At 39.2% G+C, this 18,321-nt stretch overlaps 1 protein-coding gene across 4 annotated transcripts in view; it reads left to right on the top strand.

The window, feature by feature from the left end:
• Window positions 1–18,321, top strand: part of Elmod1 (ELMO domain containing 1) — a 78,873-nt gene that overhangs the window by 12,450 nt on the left and 48,102 nt on the right. For 3 of the 4 annotated variants that reach the window (XM_045146611.1, XM_045146613.1, XM_004652945.2), the window contains one exon: window positions 17,887–17,987. In XM_045146611.1, the coding sequence (XP_045002546.1) occupies window positions 17,971–17,987 (17 nt within the window). In that variant the 5' untranslated portion in view covers window positions 17,887–17,970. Of the gene's footprint in view, window positions 1–17,886; window positions 17,988–18,321 lie in introns of those variants that run through there. The other variant, XM_045146612.1, reaches the window with a different exon arrangement.

Below are 18,321 nucleotides of genomic sequence, written 5' to 3'. Positions count from 1 at the left end.
TAATAGATCTTCGCTTCACTTCTGTTATGAACAAACTTATTAAATCATTGTAAACTTTTCTGCCGGGCTCACTGGCAGGTAGGGCTGTAGGAGAGCCGGTCCTGCGGTCTCTTCCCGGGGCTGAGCGGGATGGTGAGTGTTGGGAACTCAGACCCTCTCCTAGTCACCGGAGAAAAACCACACTGAGTCGGGAGTCTTGTTGAAGCAGGATCTCACTTTATTGTTACAGGCGGTTGCCTATATAATGTTGAGAACGAAGGCGGGATCTCAGGAAAGGATGAGGTGTAAGGGCCAATAGCATATTGCGACTTTTGAAATGATTGGTTCTAAGCGCATGTGGGAACTCTAACTTTTTTTGCAGAAGTAGCCGGCCAGAGGCAATTTGGCGCCCTGCTGAGTCATAGCTGGCCAGAGACAGGTCGCCAAACTGTAGCTAGGCTCAGGAAGTTCCACTAGGCCTCGCATCTGGGCCTCTCAAGGCCCAACACTTTTCTGTTTCTAGGTAAATCCCTTTACAATGTTCTGATCATATGTAAGCAAAATTTTGCCCAAACCATCAGTTTATACTGGAAAACCTGCATCTACTTGTTTACCATCTTTTATTGTGATTTTATTTAGAAATTTAATTTTTTAAATGAAAATAAATAATTGAAGGCATATGTGGTGGTTTGATTCAGGTGTCCCCCATAAACTTAGATATTCTGAATGCTAGGTTCCAGCTGATGGAGATTTGTTGTTGGAAGCAGGCTTATGGGTATTATCGCCAGTTTTCCCATGCCAGTGTTTGACACACTCTCCTGTTCCTGTTGTCTATTTTATGTGGGCCAGGGGGTGATGTTCACCCTCTGCTCATGCCATCGTTTTCCTTGCCATCATGGAGCTTTCCCCTGGAGCCTGTAAGCCAAAAGAGACCTCTTTTCCCACAAGCTGCTCTTGGTTGGGTGATTTATATTAGCAATGCAAACCTGACTGCAGCAGCCTATCAAATCTAGATTGAGTAGTTCATGTCAAATGAGTTTATATGTTTAAATTTCTGTCATTTGCAGATCATAGACAAATTTCATCATCCTATTCCCCAGCCCCTATGGCCTGAAAGCCAGAAAGTTGATATAGTTTTGAAACACAGCATGGATAACTTTACAGGCAGGCCTGATTTCAGTGACTGACAAGGGACTTCATTGTTATAAATCACAAAACATGAACTCTGGTTGAGTGTTGTTTTGTTTCTAAAGAAGGAAAAGGCCTTCTTAATTGTCATTTTAGTGCATGTCAGCAGAGTGTTTTTTGAAGCTAGTTGCCAAAGGAGGAAAGGAAGGTTCTGAAAGGTAGCCCCATAAAGGTGATTATGCAGGGGGATTACACGTCTAATAGGATATGCTCAATAGCATGTGTGAACTGTACATGTACAATTTGAAAATGTTTGTTGTTGTTGTTGTTGTTTTTAATTTGTCCAGAGTAGTATTTTCTTTCTTTTTTGTGTTTATGGGTTAGTAGTTTTTTCTTACTACTTTTGGCTTTCCTCACAATTACTTGTTTAGCAAAAAATTGTATGTTGCCCATGTTTCAAATGCCCATAACCTTAGGAATTTTGTTTGTCTTTTTTTCTTTTCTGTTTTGTACTTCCATTTTCTTGAAGATTCCTTCCTCTCCTTGTTTTTTGTTCCATGTAGCAAGATTTTTGTTGGATCATATCCTTTGAAAACCATGAATCTCTCTGTCTGGATTTTCCTTGCATGTACTAAGTGCAACTTAGGGCTTACTGAAATATGATGCAAGGTGAACATGTAAACATCACCTGAATTTGCTAATTCCCTATTTTATTCAGCCATTCAAATCTGATGCTAGGCTCATTTGATTTGAAGAGACAGACCCCCTTGTTTGGTGTGTGGTTGAGCTCAGACAGAGCCCAGCACTTCAGGCAGGTGCTTTTTACCCAGCATCCTATTCACACATCATCTGTGCCCTTGCCTGATGTCCCTACAGATATATTTACTGCTGGCATGCTCCTATTGGAGAATTTTTTTTTCCAATTTATTAGAAATCTTTTACAGGCATACCTACATGCAGAACATAGTAAAAGTTAATGGAGGGTGGTGGATAGATGGCTTAGCAGTTAAGGCACTTGCCTGCAAAGCCTAAGGACTTATGTTTGACTCTCCAGGTCCCACATAAGCCAGATACACAGGGTGACACAAGTGCACAAGGATGCACATGCGCACAAGGGAGTTGATTGCAGTGGCTCAGGCCCTGGTGTGCCAATGCTCTCTCTCTCTCTCTCATTAAAAAAGGCTAGTCTGAGCCGGGCATGGTGGCGCATGCCTTTAATCTCAGCACTCGGGAGGCAGAGGTAGGAGGATCGCCATGAGTTCAAGGCCACCCTGAGATGACAGAGTTAATTCCAGGTCAGCCTGAACCAGAGTGAGACCCTACCTCAAAAAACAAAACAAAACAAAACAAAAAAAAAAGGCTAGTCTGAGAACCGGGCATAGTGGTACATGCTTTTAATCCCAGCACTCAGGAGGCAGAGGTAAGAGGATCACCATGAGTTTGAAGCCACCCTGAGACTGCATAGTGAATTCCAGGTCAGCCTGGGCTAGAGTGAGACCCTACCATGAAAAAAAAAAAAATAAGTTAATGGGAGCCGTGACTGAGTTAATCACATTTTAAATTATGTTGGCTTTGGGTATGCATTACTTTGATCCTTTTTTAAGAATTTTTTTTCTCCTGTTTTACTTTCCTATGTTTTACCATCACTGAGGAAAGGGTAGATCGAAGAGCTATCTATTCCTGTTCTTGCTAGATTCCCAAATCTCTAATTTTGAATTTTGCTACTATAAATTCATTGTGTTCTAGAAGAACCATAAGAACACAGCGTTAGACCAAATAGTAAGTTTCCTGAAAGTGTCAGTTTCCCAGGTATCTTTCAGAGGAATATTCTTAACTTTGATGTATAGGTATACACCCAAACCTTTGCACTTTAGTTAGATTAAATAAACTATGCATTCTCTTCTCTTGAATCTGCCCAGAATTTTGCCCTCCCATGGCTCTAGAGGCAGCACAGGTGAGCACTTAGTAGCACTACCTCAGGGGCTGGGCTGCATGAGTTTGAATACCAGCTTATCGTATGCTAGCCACATGACCTTGAAAGGTTCCTCTTAGCGTCTTAGGATCAAGTTCCTCAGCTAAAAAAAATGGAGATAATTATTATTCATTTTATAAGATGACTAAGGTTAAATGAGTTAATATAAGTAAAATTCATAGATTAATATCTGGCATGTAGCAAATCCTATGTATGTATCAGCTGTTATTAATGCTACAAAATATTTTAGATACTGGGAAATCAAACCCAGGCCAGCAGGCATGGCAAGCAAGCACCTTTAACCACTGAACCATCTCTCTAGCCCTGGGTCTTAATTTTTAAGATTGGATTTTATTTTAAAATATGCTCTATACAGCATTTTACAATCTATTATAGAGGCTGGAGAGATGGCTTAGCAGTTAAGGTGCTTGCCTACAAAAACTAATAATCTGAGTTTGATTCCCCAGTATCATGTAAATCCACATGCACAAAGTATCTAGAGTTGTTTGCAGTGGCTAGAGACCCTGGTGCACCCATTATCTACCTCTCCTTCTCTCTCCCTTTCTCCCTGTGTCTCTTCTCTCTGTATGCAAATAAATAATTTTTGTAAACCATTATAATTTAATTTTTAATTATGATAATCATAAATTAGACAGATTGCAGAATAAAGCAGTAATAACTTTGTGTATAGTTTTTTAATGCATGTCTAGGAATGGTGAGTCCACAAGCAGTTTGGTTGTTAGAGGATACAGTCAGTTGTAATTAGAAAAAGACTTCAGAATTTGCTTTTTAAAAACAGTCATGTGGGGATGAAGATTCTCAAAGAAGTTTGGCTCCCTGCAGTCGAGTCTCTAGTCTTCGTTTCCTCGGGCATTCAAGGACTTCTGAGAGGCAGGGTTGCCTGGTGATGGTTTCCAAAGAGCCACAGGGAACTTCTTGCTCAAAGAAGGCAGGGCACATCTCCTGATGTCAGGGAAGAGGATGAGTTTTCAGAAGTCACAGACCACTTATTGTTCCTCTTTCCTCTCAGCTGGAACAAAAGATAGCCCCATATGCCAACACTGAAGTACCAACTCATGTCTAGGGGTGTGTGATCAGCAAGCACAATCATTTGATCCTTCTCTTTGGATGAGTGCAGGTGACCATCTCTGTTAAACTGGAGAGAAGTCACCACAATACCTTTCCAAATACAAAGCCCAAGGTATAATCATATTCCTTACTATGGCAAACATAAGATCTACAAATTTTTTCTTCAAGATGGGTGATTTATTGTTTCATTAGTTATCATCCCCTGATGCTTTTAAAGTACAATTTCCTAAGGGTACAATATTCATTTTTGACAAAGATATAACAAGTGTGCAGTGTGCCAGACATTGTACCAATAATTACAGGAGTCAGGAGAGGAAAGAAAGTATGACAGAAAATTCTGATGTCCACCTCAGATAATGACACTACAAAGAGTAGTTTTCATGTTTCTATAAAACAAGTGACATTAAAGTCTGACCAGAAAAATCATGAAAATTTTGTTTCCAAATTAAACAAATAAAAGATTAAATCCATATTTTTCAGTTGGTGAAATAGTTACAAGCCAGGCAAGTAACTTGCATTTAGTTGATAGCTCCATGTGTAAAAAATAAGAACAAAACAAAACAAAAAAACAAACAAACTTTAGTCATCTTGTGTGTCATGTGATTGTTACAAAATCATGAAGATGAGAACACCTAGATTTTCCTCATCTTTATTCCCTGCCTCATGATTCCATTGAGATACACAGATATGGGGCTGGAAAGATGACTTAGCAGTTAAGGCACTTGCCTGTGAACCCTAAAGACCCATGTTCAACTCTCCAGATCCCACATAAGCCAGACACAAAAAGGTGAGGCAAGCACAAGGTCGCACATGCCCGCTAGGTGGCACACGCATCTGGAGTTCAATTTCAGTGGCTGAGGCCCTGGCATGCCAATTCTCTCTCTCTCTCTTGCTCCCTCTAAAATAAAATAATAAAAAAAGATGCTAACTTGGCTACCAAAAAGGACTATTGCAAAGAAACACCTCAGCACCACTCACAGAAAAGCAACCCTTGGATTTTTTTTATCTATCTATTATCTATCTATCCATCTATCTATCTATATCTCTATATATAAAATTTGTTATATATATTTATTTTTTTAAATTGAGAACTTTATTATATGAACATACTACCTTATGGCCATATTTCCATTGAGTTATACTCTTACATTCCCTCCCCCTGCTCTCGTCCACTGAGGGTCCTTCTCAGTGGGATTATCAGTATTCCTTGAGGGGTTTGAATACAAGTATATTCCCCCCTTCCTTGTCTCACCCCTCCTATTCCCTCCCTTTGTTTCCTAGACAGTTTTTACTTCTACTTTCATACATATATATATATATATGTATATATATGACTTATGAGTATATATATATAATCTAGGAACCACAAATGACAAAACATTATATATATATGTATATATATATATATATAATTTTTTTATTTAATTTTTATTAACATTTTCCATGATTATAAAATATATCCCATGGTAATTCCCTCCTTCCCCACCCCCACACTTTCCTGTTTGAAATTCCATTCTCCATCATATTACCTCCCCATTACAATCATTGTAATTACATATATACAATATCAACCTATTAAGTATCCTCCTCCCTTCTTTTCTCCACCCTTTATGTCTCCTTTTCAACTTACTGGCCTCTGCTACTAAGTATTTTCATTCTCACGCAGAAGCCCAGTCATCTGTAGCTAGGATCCACATATGAGAGAGAACATGTGGCGCTTGGCTTTCTGGGCCTGGGTTACCTGATTTAGTATAATACTTTCCAGGTCCATCCATTTTTCTGCAAATTTCATAACTTCATTTTTCTTTACCGCTGAGTAGAACTCCATTGTATAAATGTACCACATCTTCATTATCCACTCATCTGTTGAGGGACATCTAGGCTGGTTCCATTTCCCAGCTATTATAAATTGAGCAGCAATAAACATGGTTGAGCATGTACTTCTAAGGAAATGAGATGAGTCCTTTGGATATATGCCTAGGAGCGCTATAGCTGGGTCATATGGTAGATCAATCTCTAGCTGCTTTAGGAACCTCCACACTGTTTTCCACAATGGCTGGACCAGATTGCATTCCCACCAGCAGTGCAGAAGGGTTCCTTTTTTTCCACATCCCCGCCAACATTTATGATCATTTGTTTTCATGATGGTGGCCAATCTGACAGGAGTGAGATGGAATCTCAATGTAGTTTTAATCTGCATTTCCCTGATGACTAGTGACGTAGAACATTTTTTTAGATGCTTATATGCCATTCTTATTTCTTCCTTTGAGAACTCTCTATTTAGCTCCATAGCCCATTTTTTGATTGGCTTGTTTGATTCCTTATTAGTTAACTTTTTGAGTTCTTTGTATATCCTAGATATTAATCCTCTATCAGATATATAGCTGGCGAAGATTTTTTCCCATTCTGTAGGTTGCCTCTTTGCTTTTTTCACTGTGTCCTTTGCGGTGCAAAATCTTTGTAATTTCATTAGGTCCCAGTGGTTAATCTGTGGTTTTATTGCCTGAGCAATTGGGGTTGTATTCAGAAAGTCTTTGCCAAGACCAATATGTTGAAGGGTTTCCCCTACTTTTTCCTCTAGCAGTTTCAAAGTTTCCGGACTGATGTTAAGGTCTTTAATCCATTTGGACTTAATTCTTGTGCATGGCGAGAGAGAAGAATCTATTTTCATCCTTCTGCAGATATTTATCCAGTTTTCAAAACACCATTTGCTGAAGAGGCTGTCTCTTCTCCAATGAGTATTTTTGGCATTTTTATCGAATATCAGGTGGCTATAGCTACTTGGGCTTACATCTGGGTCCTCTATTCTGTTCCACTGATCTACATGTCTGTTTTTGTGCCAGTACCATGCTGTTTTTGTTACTATGGCTCTGTAGTATAGGTTAAAATCAGGTATGGTGATACCACCAGCCTCTTTTTTGTTGCTCAGTATTATTTTAGATATTCGAGGTTTTTTGTGATTCCAAATGAATTTTTGGATTGTTTTTTCTATTTCCATGAAGAAAGCCTTTGGAATTTTGATAGGGATTGCATTAAATGTGTAGATTGCTTTAGGTAAGATTGCCATTTTCACGATATTGATTCTTCCAATCCAGGAACAAGGGATGTTTCTCCACTTTCTAGTGTCTTCTGCAATTTCTCGCTTGAGTGTTTTAAAGTTCTCATTGTATAGATTCTTGACTTCCTTGGTTAGGTTTATTCCAAGGTATTTTATTTTTCTTGATGCAATTGTGAATGGGAGTGATTCTCTGATTTCATCCTCTATGTGTTTGTTGTTAGCATATATGAAGGCTACTGATTTCTGTGTATTTATTTTGTATCCTGCTACATTGCTGTAGGTTTTGATCAGCTCTAACAGCTTGCTAGTAGAGTCTTTAGGGTCCTTTATGTATACAATCATGTCATCTGCAAATAATGATAACTTGATTTCTTGATTTTTTTAAAAACATTAATTTTAATTTTAATTTATTTATTTGAGAGTGACAGACAGAGAGAGAAAGAGGGAAGGAGAGAGAGAATGGGCATGCCAGGGTCTCCAGCCACTGCAAATGAACTCCAGATGCATGTACCCCCTATGCATCTGGCTAACATGAGTTCTGGGGAATCAAGTATTGAACCAGGGTCCTTAGGCTTCACAGGCAAGCGCTTAACTGCTAAGCTATCTCTCCAGCCCATATTTATCTTTTGAAAGTAGCTTCATTTGTTTTTTAAAAATATTTTATTTTTATTTATTTATTTGAGAGAGGGAAAGAGGCAGAGTTGGGGGGGGGAGAAAGAGAGAGAGAGGGAGGGAGGGAAAGCAAAAGAAAGAGAAAGGACATGCCAGGGCTTCCAGCCACTGCAAACAAACTCGATGCAAGCACCACCTTGTGCATCTGCCTTACACGGGTCCTGGGGAATTGAACCGAGGTCCTTTGGCTTTACAGACAGGCACCTTAATTGCTAAGCAATCTCTCCAGCCCAGCTTCATTTATTTAATAAGATTATCTCTACTTGTCACTATTTTTCTACAAACAGTATAACTTTGTTCTTCATGGCTGAAAAAAGTTTCACTATAAATATATATTTCAGTATATACATATATATTTATTATTTATTATATATACATATATATGTGTATATATATGTATGTGTGTGTGTGTGTGTATAAAATTTCTTTATCCATTACTTACTTAGGTTGTTTCCATAGCCTTGTTTTTGTGAATAATGCAGCAGTATACATTGGTATGCAAGCTGACTTAGAGTATTTGGATAAATACCCAGGAGTGCTATAGCTGGACCATATGTTAGATCTGCTTTTTTATTTTTAAGGAATCCCCATACTGAGGTCCATACTGTTTGGGCTAGTTTTTATGCCCACAAGCAATGTATATGGTTCCCTTTTGTCTATCTCCTCACCAGCATTTGTTTATGCTTATTTTCTTTTTTTTTTTTTTAATTTTTATTTATTTATTTGAGAGCAACAGACACAGAGAGAAAGACAGGTAGAGGAAGAGAGAGAGAATGGGCGTGCCAGGGCTTCCAGCCTCTGCAAACGAACTCCAGATGCGTGCGCCCCCTTGTGCATCTGGCTAACGTGGGACCTGGGGAACCGAGCCTTGAACCAGGGTCCTTAGGCTTCACAGGCAAGCGCTTAACCACTAAGCCATCTCTCCAGCCCTATGCTTATTTTCTTTATGGCAGCCATTCTAACTGAATTAAGATGGATTCTCAATGCAGTTTTGAATTGCATTACTCTTGAAGTTGAGAGTTTTTATCTATGTTTATTGGACATTTGTATTTTGTCTTTTGAAAACTTCCCACTTTTCATTAGTTCACTTTGACTGAGTTGTTTGATTTCTTTTTCTTTTTTAAGTTTTCAAGGCTTAGTTTTTTTTTTTCTTTTCAAGGTGTACTCCTTAAAGTATCTGATATTATGTATCACATAGCACTTGTGATTTGTTACCAGACTAACAAGAGATAGGATATTAACAAATATACTTCCCTTAAAACATAAAGAAACAACTTAAAGCAAACAATATTTTTTTCCTACATAAAACACTTAGCAAAACTATATAACAAATTTCCAGCAGTCAGTGAGCTAAATAGCATTTGCACATATTTCTTCAACCACACAAAGTCCCTTTTGGTGTTTCTTCTTTGGGGACAGATAATTTAGATCTAATTGTTATCTTTGCTGTCTGTTTAGAGGGCAGATAATTGGAACTAATGGTTATTTTCCTTCCCATTATTTTTCTTGTCTAGTCAGGGTGTGCAGTTGTCTGCCTGCTCACTATTCTTTACCTGCCTTCATGTCTGTCCCTCACACTGTCATTGTCCTGGTTCAAGTCACATCTACTTGCCAGAATTGATTTAAACAATTTTTTAAGTGATTCTTAATAAAATTTTTTTACTTTAAAATATTTTTTTTATTTTTATTTACTTATTTGAGAGAGAGGCAGATAGAGAAATACAAACAAACTCCAGATGCATGTGCCACCTTGTGCATCTGGTTTACATAGGTCATGGGCAATTGAACCTGGATCCTTTGGCTTTGCAGGCAAGTAGCTTAACCATTGTGCCATCTCTCCAGCCCCTGATCTTTACTTTAGAGGAAGATAGAATAAGAAGGACAAATAATAATACCATGAGTGCCCACTCCCTGGGTGTCTCTTACATTCTTGTAACTATGATAAACAATTTGCACACTTGGTTCATTTAATGCTTAAGCTGACCTTACATGGGAGCTGTAACTACCCTCCCCACTGAACCCTAGACAAATTAAGTAGTTTGTCTAAATCTCTCAGCTGGTTAATATTAGACTTAAGCTATGAACTCTCTCTCTCTCCACGAGTACCATTTAGCTTCATGCACCCTCCTTGCCATATTTGCCAACTTTCCCCTTGAATACTAAGGCTTTCTCACAGTGTTAAACCATGTTGTCCTATTCTGCAAATGCTAGGCATATAAACATTCAAGATGGGTTTTTTCAGTGTGTAAATTCAGTAACTATGATGTAGAGAACAGAAATGTTTTTTTTTTTTTTGGTGGGGGGCTTCAGTATTATATTATTTCACTTGTCCCACATCATTATAAGGTGAGGTTATTTTGGGGGGTAAACCAATTTTGTAGCTAAGATTGAACTACTTACAGGTTGTTATCTTTTAATTCAGATAAAAGCTTTCTAACATGTATTTTATTCTTTGTACCTCAGTAATATGAGAAATCTAATTTAATTTTATTCTAACAACAAAGAGCTATTGCTATAACATGTGTTGTATATGTCATTTATTTATATGGATAAATCTTTTAAAAAATTATTGACAACTTCCATACATATAGACAATATTCCATGATCAAAATCCACTACCACCACCCTCTCTTTACCCCCTTCCCTAAATGCCCTCTACTGAATCCCTTCTTTCCAACTAGTCCTACTATAATTTGACATCATCATTTGTTTTCCTCTCCTATTATGCAGGTCTTGTGTAGGTAGCATCAGCCATAGTATTTTGGTTAGGTTTTCAGTACCAGGTATGAATTACCCTCCCATGGATTGAATCCCAGTTCCAATGAGATAGCAGTTGGTTTTCTCCATCACAGGCATGCCAGCCATTGCACACGTTGGCACATTTGGCCTGGCTGGACTACTGTGTAGCTTGCAGAGGGTCCACTGCTTGTTAAGACTGTTGATGACTTTTCTTCCCCAGCAGGCTTTGTGGCACTTTCCGGCATCGTGACAGTTAGTTAACAGGGAAGAGGCTACCAGATCAGATCCAGCATGATGATCAGTGACCTGCAGCTCCAAGGATGTGGTATATTCAGCAATAGAGTCTTACCATTTAGTTTTGGTGGGCAACAAAGATCCTTGATAATAACCTGTATTGTTATGAGGACATCGGAGCCTTTTCTGACCAACAACTTGTTGGAAGTTATCCCGCCCCACCACAGATTCTTTTTCTTGTAACAATATGTGTGGTGTTGGGGCACATTATACACCTAAATCTTTACCTCCAACCTCATCTGTTCTCCTGACCTTCAAATCTATGTTTTGTCACTCTATCCCTTGTTCCTAAAGACTCAGTGTCCCAGAAGTCAAATCTGTTTCTGCAAGCACCATACTTTAGTGAACAGCTCACCTATCTATCCAGTGGCCATTCATAAACATACACATAATGTTTGGCTTTTCTTTTTACCTTTGCCAAGCCCCCAGTCAGTGACAAAAATCCTAATCTCTAATTCTTTACACTTTATATTCATCTATTGCCTTACCATACCATTATCTTTGCCTATGCTATTGTGACAAGCTTCTAAAGGGTGTCCCTACTGGTAATTTTACCATAACAAAATTTATTCTTACACTACAATTAGATCATATTTTTAAAGCTAACCATCTAATAATGCCCCATCTCAGCTAGAAAACTTCCAAGTTCATTTTTCATGAAAGAAGTTCAATTTTTTTTTATAATTTCATGTAAAGCTTTCCATGACTTGAACCACTTTTCTTGCCTTTCTGCATCTTGCCATTCCTGTTTCGAGCTGTCCCTCTCACTGCATACCTCTTTAAGTCTTATTGAACATTTCCCATAATACAATCTACTTGTTTTGTTTCTAGGGCTTGGCATGCGCTATCTGCAGCTCCTCCTTCCTGGAACATCTAAGATCAGCATCTCTGAGCCTCACAGCACTCCTTCCCACTGTAATACTGTGCATAAGTACCTACCTACTTTTCTCTATCATCTTTCCCATCAAGATTGTTGGGTCTAAAAAGTAGAGCCATATCCATATAGTTCACCCTGTACCTTTAATTCATACCCTGTGTCTAGGGCATAGGAGGCATTAATATCTTCTTTTAATTTAAATTGTCTTTAGATTTACAAAGAAGTTTCCAAAATAATAAGGCTCATTTATATTAGCACCCAGTTTCTTGTATTACCTTATTTAAATGCAATGTATTTTCTACAACCAATGAACCAATGCTGATAGAATTTCAAATCCATATTTTATTCATATTTCCTTAAGTTACTTTTCTGCTTCAGGATCCGACCCATCACACCACACAGCATGCAGTGATCCTACCCCTGGGTATACACCTCTTGGCTCTAATAATCTCCAGACTTTACTTTTTATGATGTAAAACATTTCAAAAGGTACTCGTTAGGTATTCTATAGAATGTCCTCCACATGGAACTTGTCTGCTGCTTATCTCTTGATTAGACTGGCATCATGGGTTTGGAGAGAAAGACTACAAGGGTAACATACCATTTTCATCACATACGAAGGTTATTTGCTGTCAGCGTGACTTCTCACTGGTGATGTTGGTCTTCACCTAGCGGATAGCATGCAGTCAGGTTTCTCTACTTAATGCCTTGCATACTGTTCTCATGGAGACATTAGGTCCAGCCTGCCTTTAATTAAGCTTTTTCTCCTTTAGGACAGAATATCTACATAAACTATCTAAAATTCTTCTGTATGGAAAATTTATGTAGTCTTTTCCATTTATTTGCTTATTCAGACATTTGTTTATATCCGTATGGCACCGTGAATCTTTGTACAATTAGGATTATAATTCAATAGTGCCCGATTTTGTTGCTCAGATCATTCCACCTCTGGCCATTGGGAGGCATTTGTGCTTATTTGTAATACCACTATTTTGTTTATCGTCAGCACTTCCTGACATTTTTAGCTCAGCAAGATGCTTCTTGTCCTGAGGCAACCCTAAATCAATCATTTCTCTAGGGATCTGGTTCCTTTTATTTTTTAAAATATGTTTTATTTTAATATTTATTTATTTATTTATTTGAGAGACAGACAGACAGACAGAGAGAATGGGCATACCAGGACCTCCAGCTGCTGCAAACCAACTCCAGACACATGTGCTACTTTGTGGTTCTGGCCTATGTGGGTCTTGGCAAATCAAACTTGGATCTTTTGGCTTTCCAGGTAAGTTTCTTAACCACTAAGCCATCCCTCCAGCCCTCCTTTTATTTTATTTATTTTGTTTTTTTTTTTACTTTATTTTTATTTAATTATTTGAGAGAAAGAGAGACAAAGAGAAAGAGGTAGAAAGAGTGAGAGAGAATGGGCTCAACAAAGCCTCCAACCACTGCAAACAAACTCCAGATGCACTACCTTGTGCATCTGGCTTATGTGAGTCCTGGGGAATTGAACCAAGGTCCTTTGGCTCTGCAGGCAAATGCCTTAACTGCTAAGCCATCTCTCTAGCCCATCTCCTTTTATTTTTATTTTTTTATTAACAACTTCCATGATTATAAAAAATACCCCATGGTGACACCCTGCCCCCCACTTACCCCTTTGAAACTCCACTCTCCATCATACCCCCCTCCATCTCAATCAGTCTCTCTTTTACTTTTGATATCTTGATCTTTTCCTCCTCTTATTATGGTCTTATGCAGGTAGTATCAGGCACTGTGAGGCCATGGATATCCAGGCCATTTTGTGTCTGGAGGGAGCATGTTATATGGAGTCCTGCCCTTCCTTTGGCTCTTACATTCTTTCCGCCACCTCTTCCGCATTAGACCCTGAGCCTTGGAAGGTGTGATACAGATATTGTAGTACTGAGCACTGTGGTCATTTCTTTCCATCACCATGGTACCTTCTGAGTCATCCCAAGGTCACTGCCATCTGAAAAGAGAAGATTCTCAACCAAAAGTGAGAGTAGCATTAATATAAGGGTGTGAACATGAACTGAAGTGCTTACTGGGCAGTTTGATAAGCATAGTATATACATTTGGCCAGACAACAGCAGATGTTACACCCCAGGGTTCATGACTAACCCTGTTTTAAGTTTTCAGTATCAGGGATGTATTCCCTCCCATGGAGTAGGCCTCCAGTCCAATTAGAGGGCAGTTGGTTTCCACCATGAGAGATGTGCCACTACTGCACCCGTTGGCTCATTTGGCTTGGCTGGCCAATTATAAGGCTGGCAGTATCCTCTAATGAGTATCTTCACTGGTGATTTCTCTTTCTCCCATTGAACTGCATGCAGAATGGCTTCTTCCAGCTTTCTGTCAGCTGGTCTACATGGAGGAGGTTATCAGGTCAGTTCCAGCAGGAGTTCTCAGTGGCCTTGCAGCCCAAGTATATGGAGTCTTCAGCAATAGGGTCTTTCCTGGTGGGAAACCAAGGGCCTTGGCAATGGCCTATAATGTTTTGGGGGCATCAGGGAACTCCCTGGCCAACAACTCACTGGAAGATATTCCATCCCTGGCACTGAAAGTTTTCTAGCAACAATCTAGGCTCCTGAGTGTTCCATTGTCCAAAACCAGAGGATTCCATATGATCTATTTATATCCTCTTAGATTTTTGATTAGCCCTCCCTCCACCTTTCCTTTACTCAGTCTCCTCCCCAGACCTCATAATGGGCCTTTTCACCCCCATTAATCTATTCTTCTACTTATATATATACAATACAATCCTATTAAGTACCCCCTCCCTTCCTTTCTCTTCCCTTTCTATCTCTTTTCTAGCTTACTGGCCTCTGCTACTGAGTTTTTTCCTTCTCACATAGAAGCCCAGTCATCTGTAGCTAAGACCTACATATGAGAGAGAATATTTGATGCTTGGTTTTCTGGGCCTGGGTTACCTAACTTAGTATAATCCTTTCCAGATCCATCCATTTTCCTGTAAATTTCACAACTTCATTTTTCTTTACCACTGAGTAGAACTCCATTGTATAAATGTGCCATATCTTCATTATCCATTCATCAGTTGAGGGACATCTAGGCTGGTCTATTTCCAAGCTATTGTGAACTGAGCAGCAGTAAACATGGTAGAGCATGTACTTCTGAGGAAATGAGATGAGTCCTTAGGATATATGCCTAGTAGTGCTATAGCTGGGTCATATGGTAGATCAAGTTTTAGCTATCTTAGGAACCTCCACACTGATTTCCACAATGGCTGGACCAGATTGCATTCTCACCAACAGTGTAGAAGGGTTCCTCTTTTTCCACATCCTCGCCAGCATTTATGGTCATTTGTTTTCATGATGGTAGCCAATCTGATAGGAGTGAGAAGGAATCCTTTTATTTTTTAATGTGTTAAAAATCATAGTGTGTGTGGGGGTGGTGGTGGAGAGATAGCTTAGCAGTTAAGCGCTTGCCCATGAAGCCTAATGACTTTGGTTCAAGGCTCAATTCCTCAGTACCCACATAAGGCAGATGCACAAGGTGGCGTATGTATCTGGAGTTTGTTTGCTGTGGCTGGAGGCTGTGGTGCACCCATTCTCTCTCTCTCTCTCTCTCTCTCTCTCTCTTTCTCTGTCTGTCACTCTCAAATAAATAAATAAATACAACAGTGGGAACTCTGGGTGGGCATTACCAAATTAAATAAAAATTTCTGTTCATTTAGAAGCCATAAATATACAAAGAAGGATGTATGTCCTCACCAAAAAAAGGTATATTTTAAGAGCAAAACACTTATAAACTAGAAGGGCATTTCTCTCTTCCCAGATCTATTACATCCTCTTTTCAGAAGCAATCACAAGCTTGATATGAAAATGGTTTTATCAAACATTTATAACAGCCAGGCATGGTGGTGCATGCCTTTAATCCCAGCACTCAAGAGGCAAAAGTAGGAGGATTGCCATGAGTTTGGGGCCACCCTGAGACTACATAGTGAATTCCAGGTCAGCCTGAGCTAGAGTGAGACCCTACCTCAAAAAATAAAACAAACAAACAAAAAACCATTTAAAGACTATTTCAGAAATAAATACTGTATTTAACACTGGCTTTTATTTGGGTTATACTTTCTCTGGCTTCTGGGCTGTTCTAGTTGGTACCTGCAACTCCATCCTCTGCCATGTGTGCATACCCTCCACTCAGCTTGCTGATCTTGCAAAAGGTACTCCCCTTGGCTCTTGGGAGGTAACTCCTCTGCTCCTGCTTCTAGCCTTTCTCTCTTTTCTAGCGCTTTTAATCTCATTTTACAGTTTGCATCTTTGTTAGCTGCCCCAAGTATCCTTATTTACAGTAAGAAGACCAGCAACCTGCCATTGTATGCTTTGTGAAAGCAATTTTTAGGCTGCAGAGTGCTGTACAAATGTAAAAGCCTTACTGCTTTGTTCACAGTGCAAAAACCCTGGGACCTGGCACATTATTCATTTGCCCAAGTATCTGAATCTTGAATAGCTATTTAAAAATTTTATGAACATTGTATTTATTGTACTGATTAAGAAGATTCAGGGTGATATGTCTGTATACAAAAGTAACATTTGCTCTTTTTTTTGTTTTGTTTTGTTTTTTAGCTTAGCAATATAAGCAGTTATTTCTATCTCTTTTTAAAAATATTTTTTATCAGGCTGGAGAGATGACTTAGTGGTTAAGGTGTTTGCTGCAAAGTCAAAGGACCTCAGTTCATTTCCCAAGACCCACATAAGCCAGATGCACAAAGTGGCACATGTGTCTGGAGTTCATTTGTAGTGGCTGGAGGCCTTGGTGAACCCATTCTCTCACTCTCTCTCTCTTCCTTTCTCCCTCTTTTTCTCTGTCAAAGAAACAAAAATATTAAAAGATTTTGTTAATTTGAGAGAGAATGGGTGTTCCATAGACTCTTGCTGATGCAAACTACAGATGCATGTGCCACTTTGAGCATCTGGCTTCATGTGGGTGTCATAGTCAGTTCAGCTTCACATGCTGGGAGGAACTTCCAAACCAGGCACAGTTTATGGGAGGATAGGATTTATTGAATCTTACAGCTTCAGAGGAAGTTCCATAATGGCAGAAAAAGCTGGCCCCCTTTACCAAATCCATACAGAGAGAATGACCACTACCAACACCACAAGCAAGCACACTCTAGAATCCCCAGGCAGAGCTCAAGCACTCTGCATACCTTATGCTGGAATTCAGATCAGCCCCGAGTAGTACTTTAAGACTGGACCCCAGGGTACACCCACTGTGTAGCAGGAGTCTGCCTGCTAGAGACAGAAGCTGCAAACTTAATTTTAATAATACCTGAATCTATTAGGGGACATTTATTCAAACTACCAGAGTGGGTACTGGAAAATCAAACCCGAGCCTGGCTTTGGAATCAAGTGCCTTTAACTGGTAAGCCATCACCCCAACTCTGTAGTCTTTGTGTGTCATGCTTTTGGAAGAGCAGAGCTGCCAAGCTGAAGACCACTAGATAACTACAAATCAGGGCAGTAATTTGTATGGTTCTTTGTTTTTATTTATACACATATTGTTCCTCATTATCTAGGAATAATATCCAAAAGTGATAAGTAGCTTATTATTGGAGTTCATCAAATTAAGATATGTAGCAAGTGACTAAAAAATAAAGCTAACTGTACAATCATATGGTAAGAAGCCTGTAGTGTTAGTCTCAATCCATTATTACCATGCTTTGTAAGCAGTTCTTTGGTGATGTTTTAAGTGCCAAGCATGTTGTCTTACCTCAAGAAGCAGAAATTTGGGCTGGAGAGGTGGCTTAGCGGTTAAGTGCTTGCCTGTGAAGCCTAAGGACCCTGGTTCGAGGCTTGATTCCCCAGGACCCACGTTAGCCAGATGCACAAGGGGGCACACACGTCTGGAGTTCATTTGCAGTGGCTGGAAACCCTGGCCCATTCTCTCTCTATCTGTCTCTTTCCCTCTCTCTCTGTCACTCTCAAATAAATAAATAAATAAATAAATAAATAAATATTTTTAAAAAAAAGAAGAAGAAGTTTTTGGTTGGGGATTGTAGTCCCTTTATAGGTAAACATATATAATTTCTTCCCACAGCCTGCATTTCCTTAAGCAAAGGCAAATTTAGAAGCAATTTCTTGAAGACAGTTTGCATAGTATCTGGAGGCCAACAGAAGCAGGATGAAGCACTTCTTGCGGTAAGTGACATGGCTTCTGTGATAAGCCTGCTAAAAGTGAGGAAACTTGTTTGCTGCTTAGGGTACTATTCCTATTCATCATTTGTGGTATGGGACTAGGTCTGTTAGCATCTCATTTTGACAAAATAGAAGTTCCTCTGCTAACTCTATCTGCACTTTGATGCTGAGAGAGAGCAACTACTGGAGGTGCTCAGCAGGAAAGCTGAGGCATGAAAGTGTGAGTATTCTGGACAACTTGATATCACATGTCCTTACCAAAGTAGATGCAGCAGCTGCTTGAAGGTTAAGGCTTAAGAAATCAGTAGTCAAGGAAGCAGTTAATATAATTTGTGCA

The sequence above is a fragment of the Jaculus jaculus genome, chromosome 3, assembly GCF_020740685.1.
Source record: "Jaculus jaculus isolate mJacJac1 chromosome 3, mJacJac1.mat.Y.cur, whole genome shotgun sequence".
NCBI lineage: Eukaryota > Metazoa > Chordata > Mammalia > Rodentia > Dipodidae > Jaculus > Jaculus jaculus.
The sequence above is the reverse complement of the archived record's forward strand: the minus strand, read 5'-3'. Positions and strand labels throughout refer to the sequence as shown.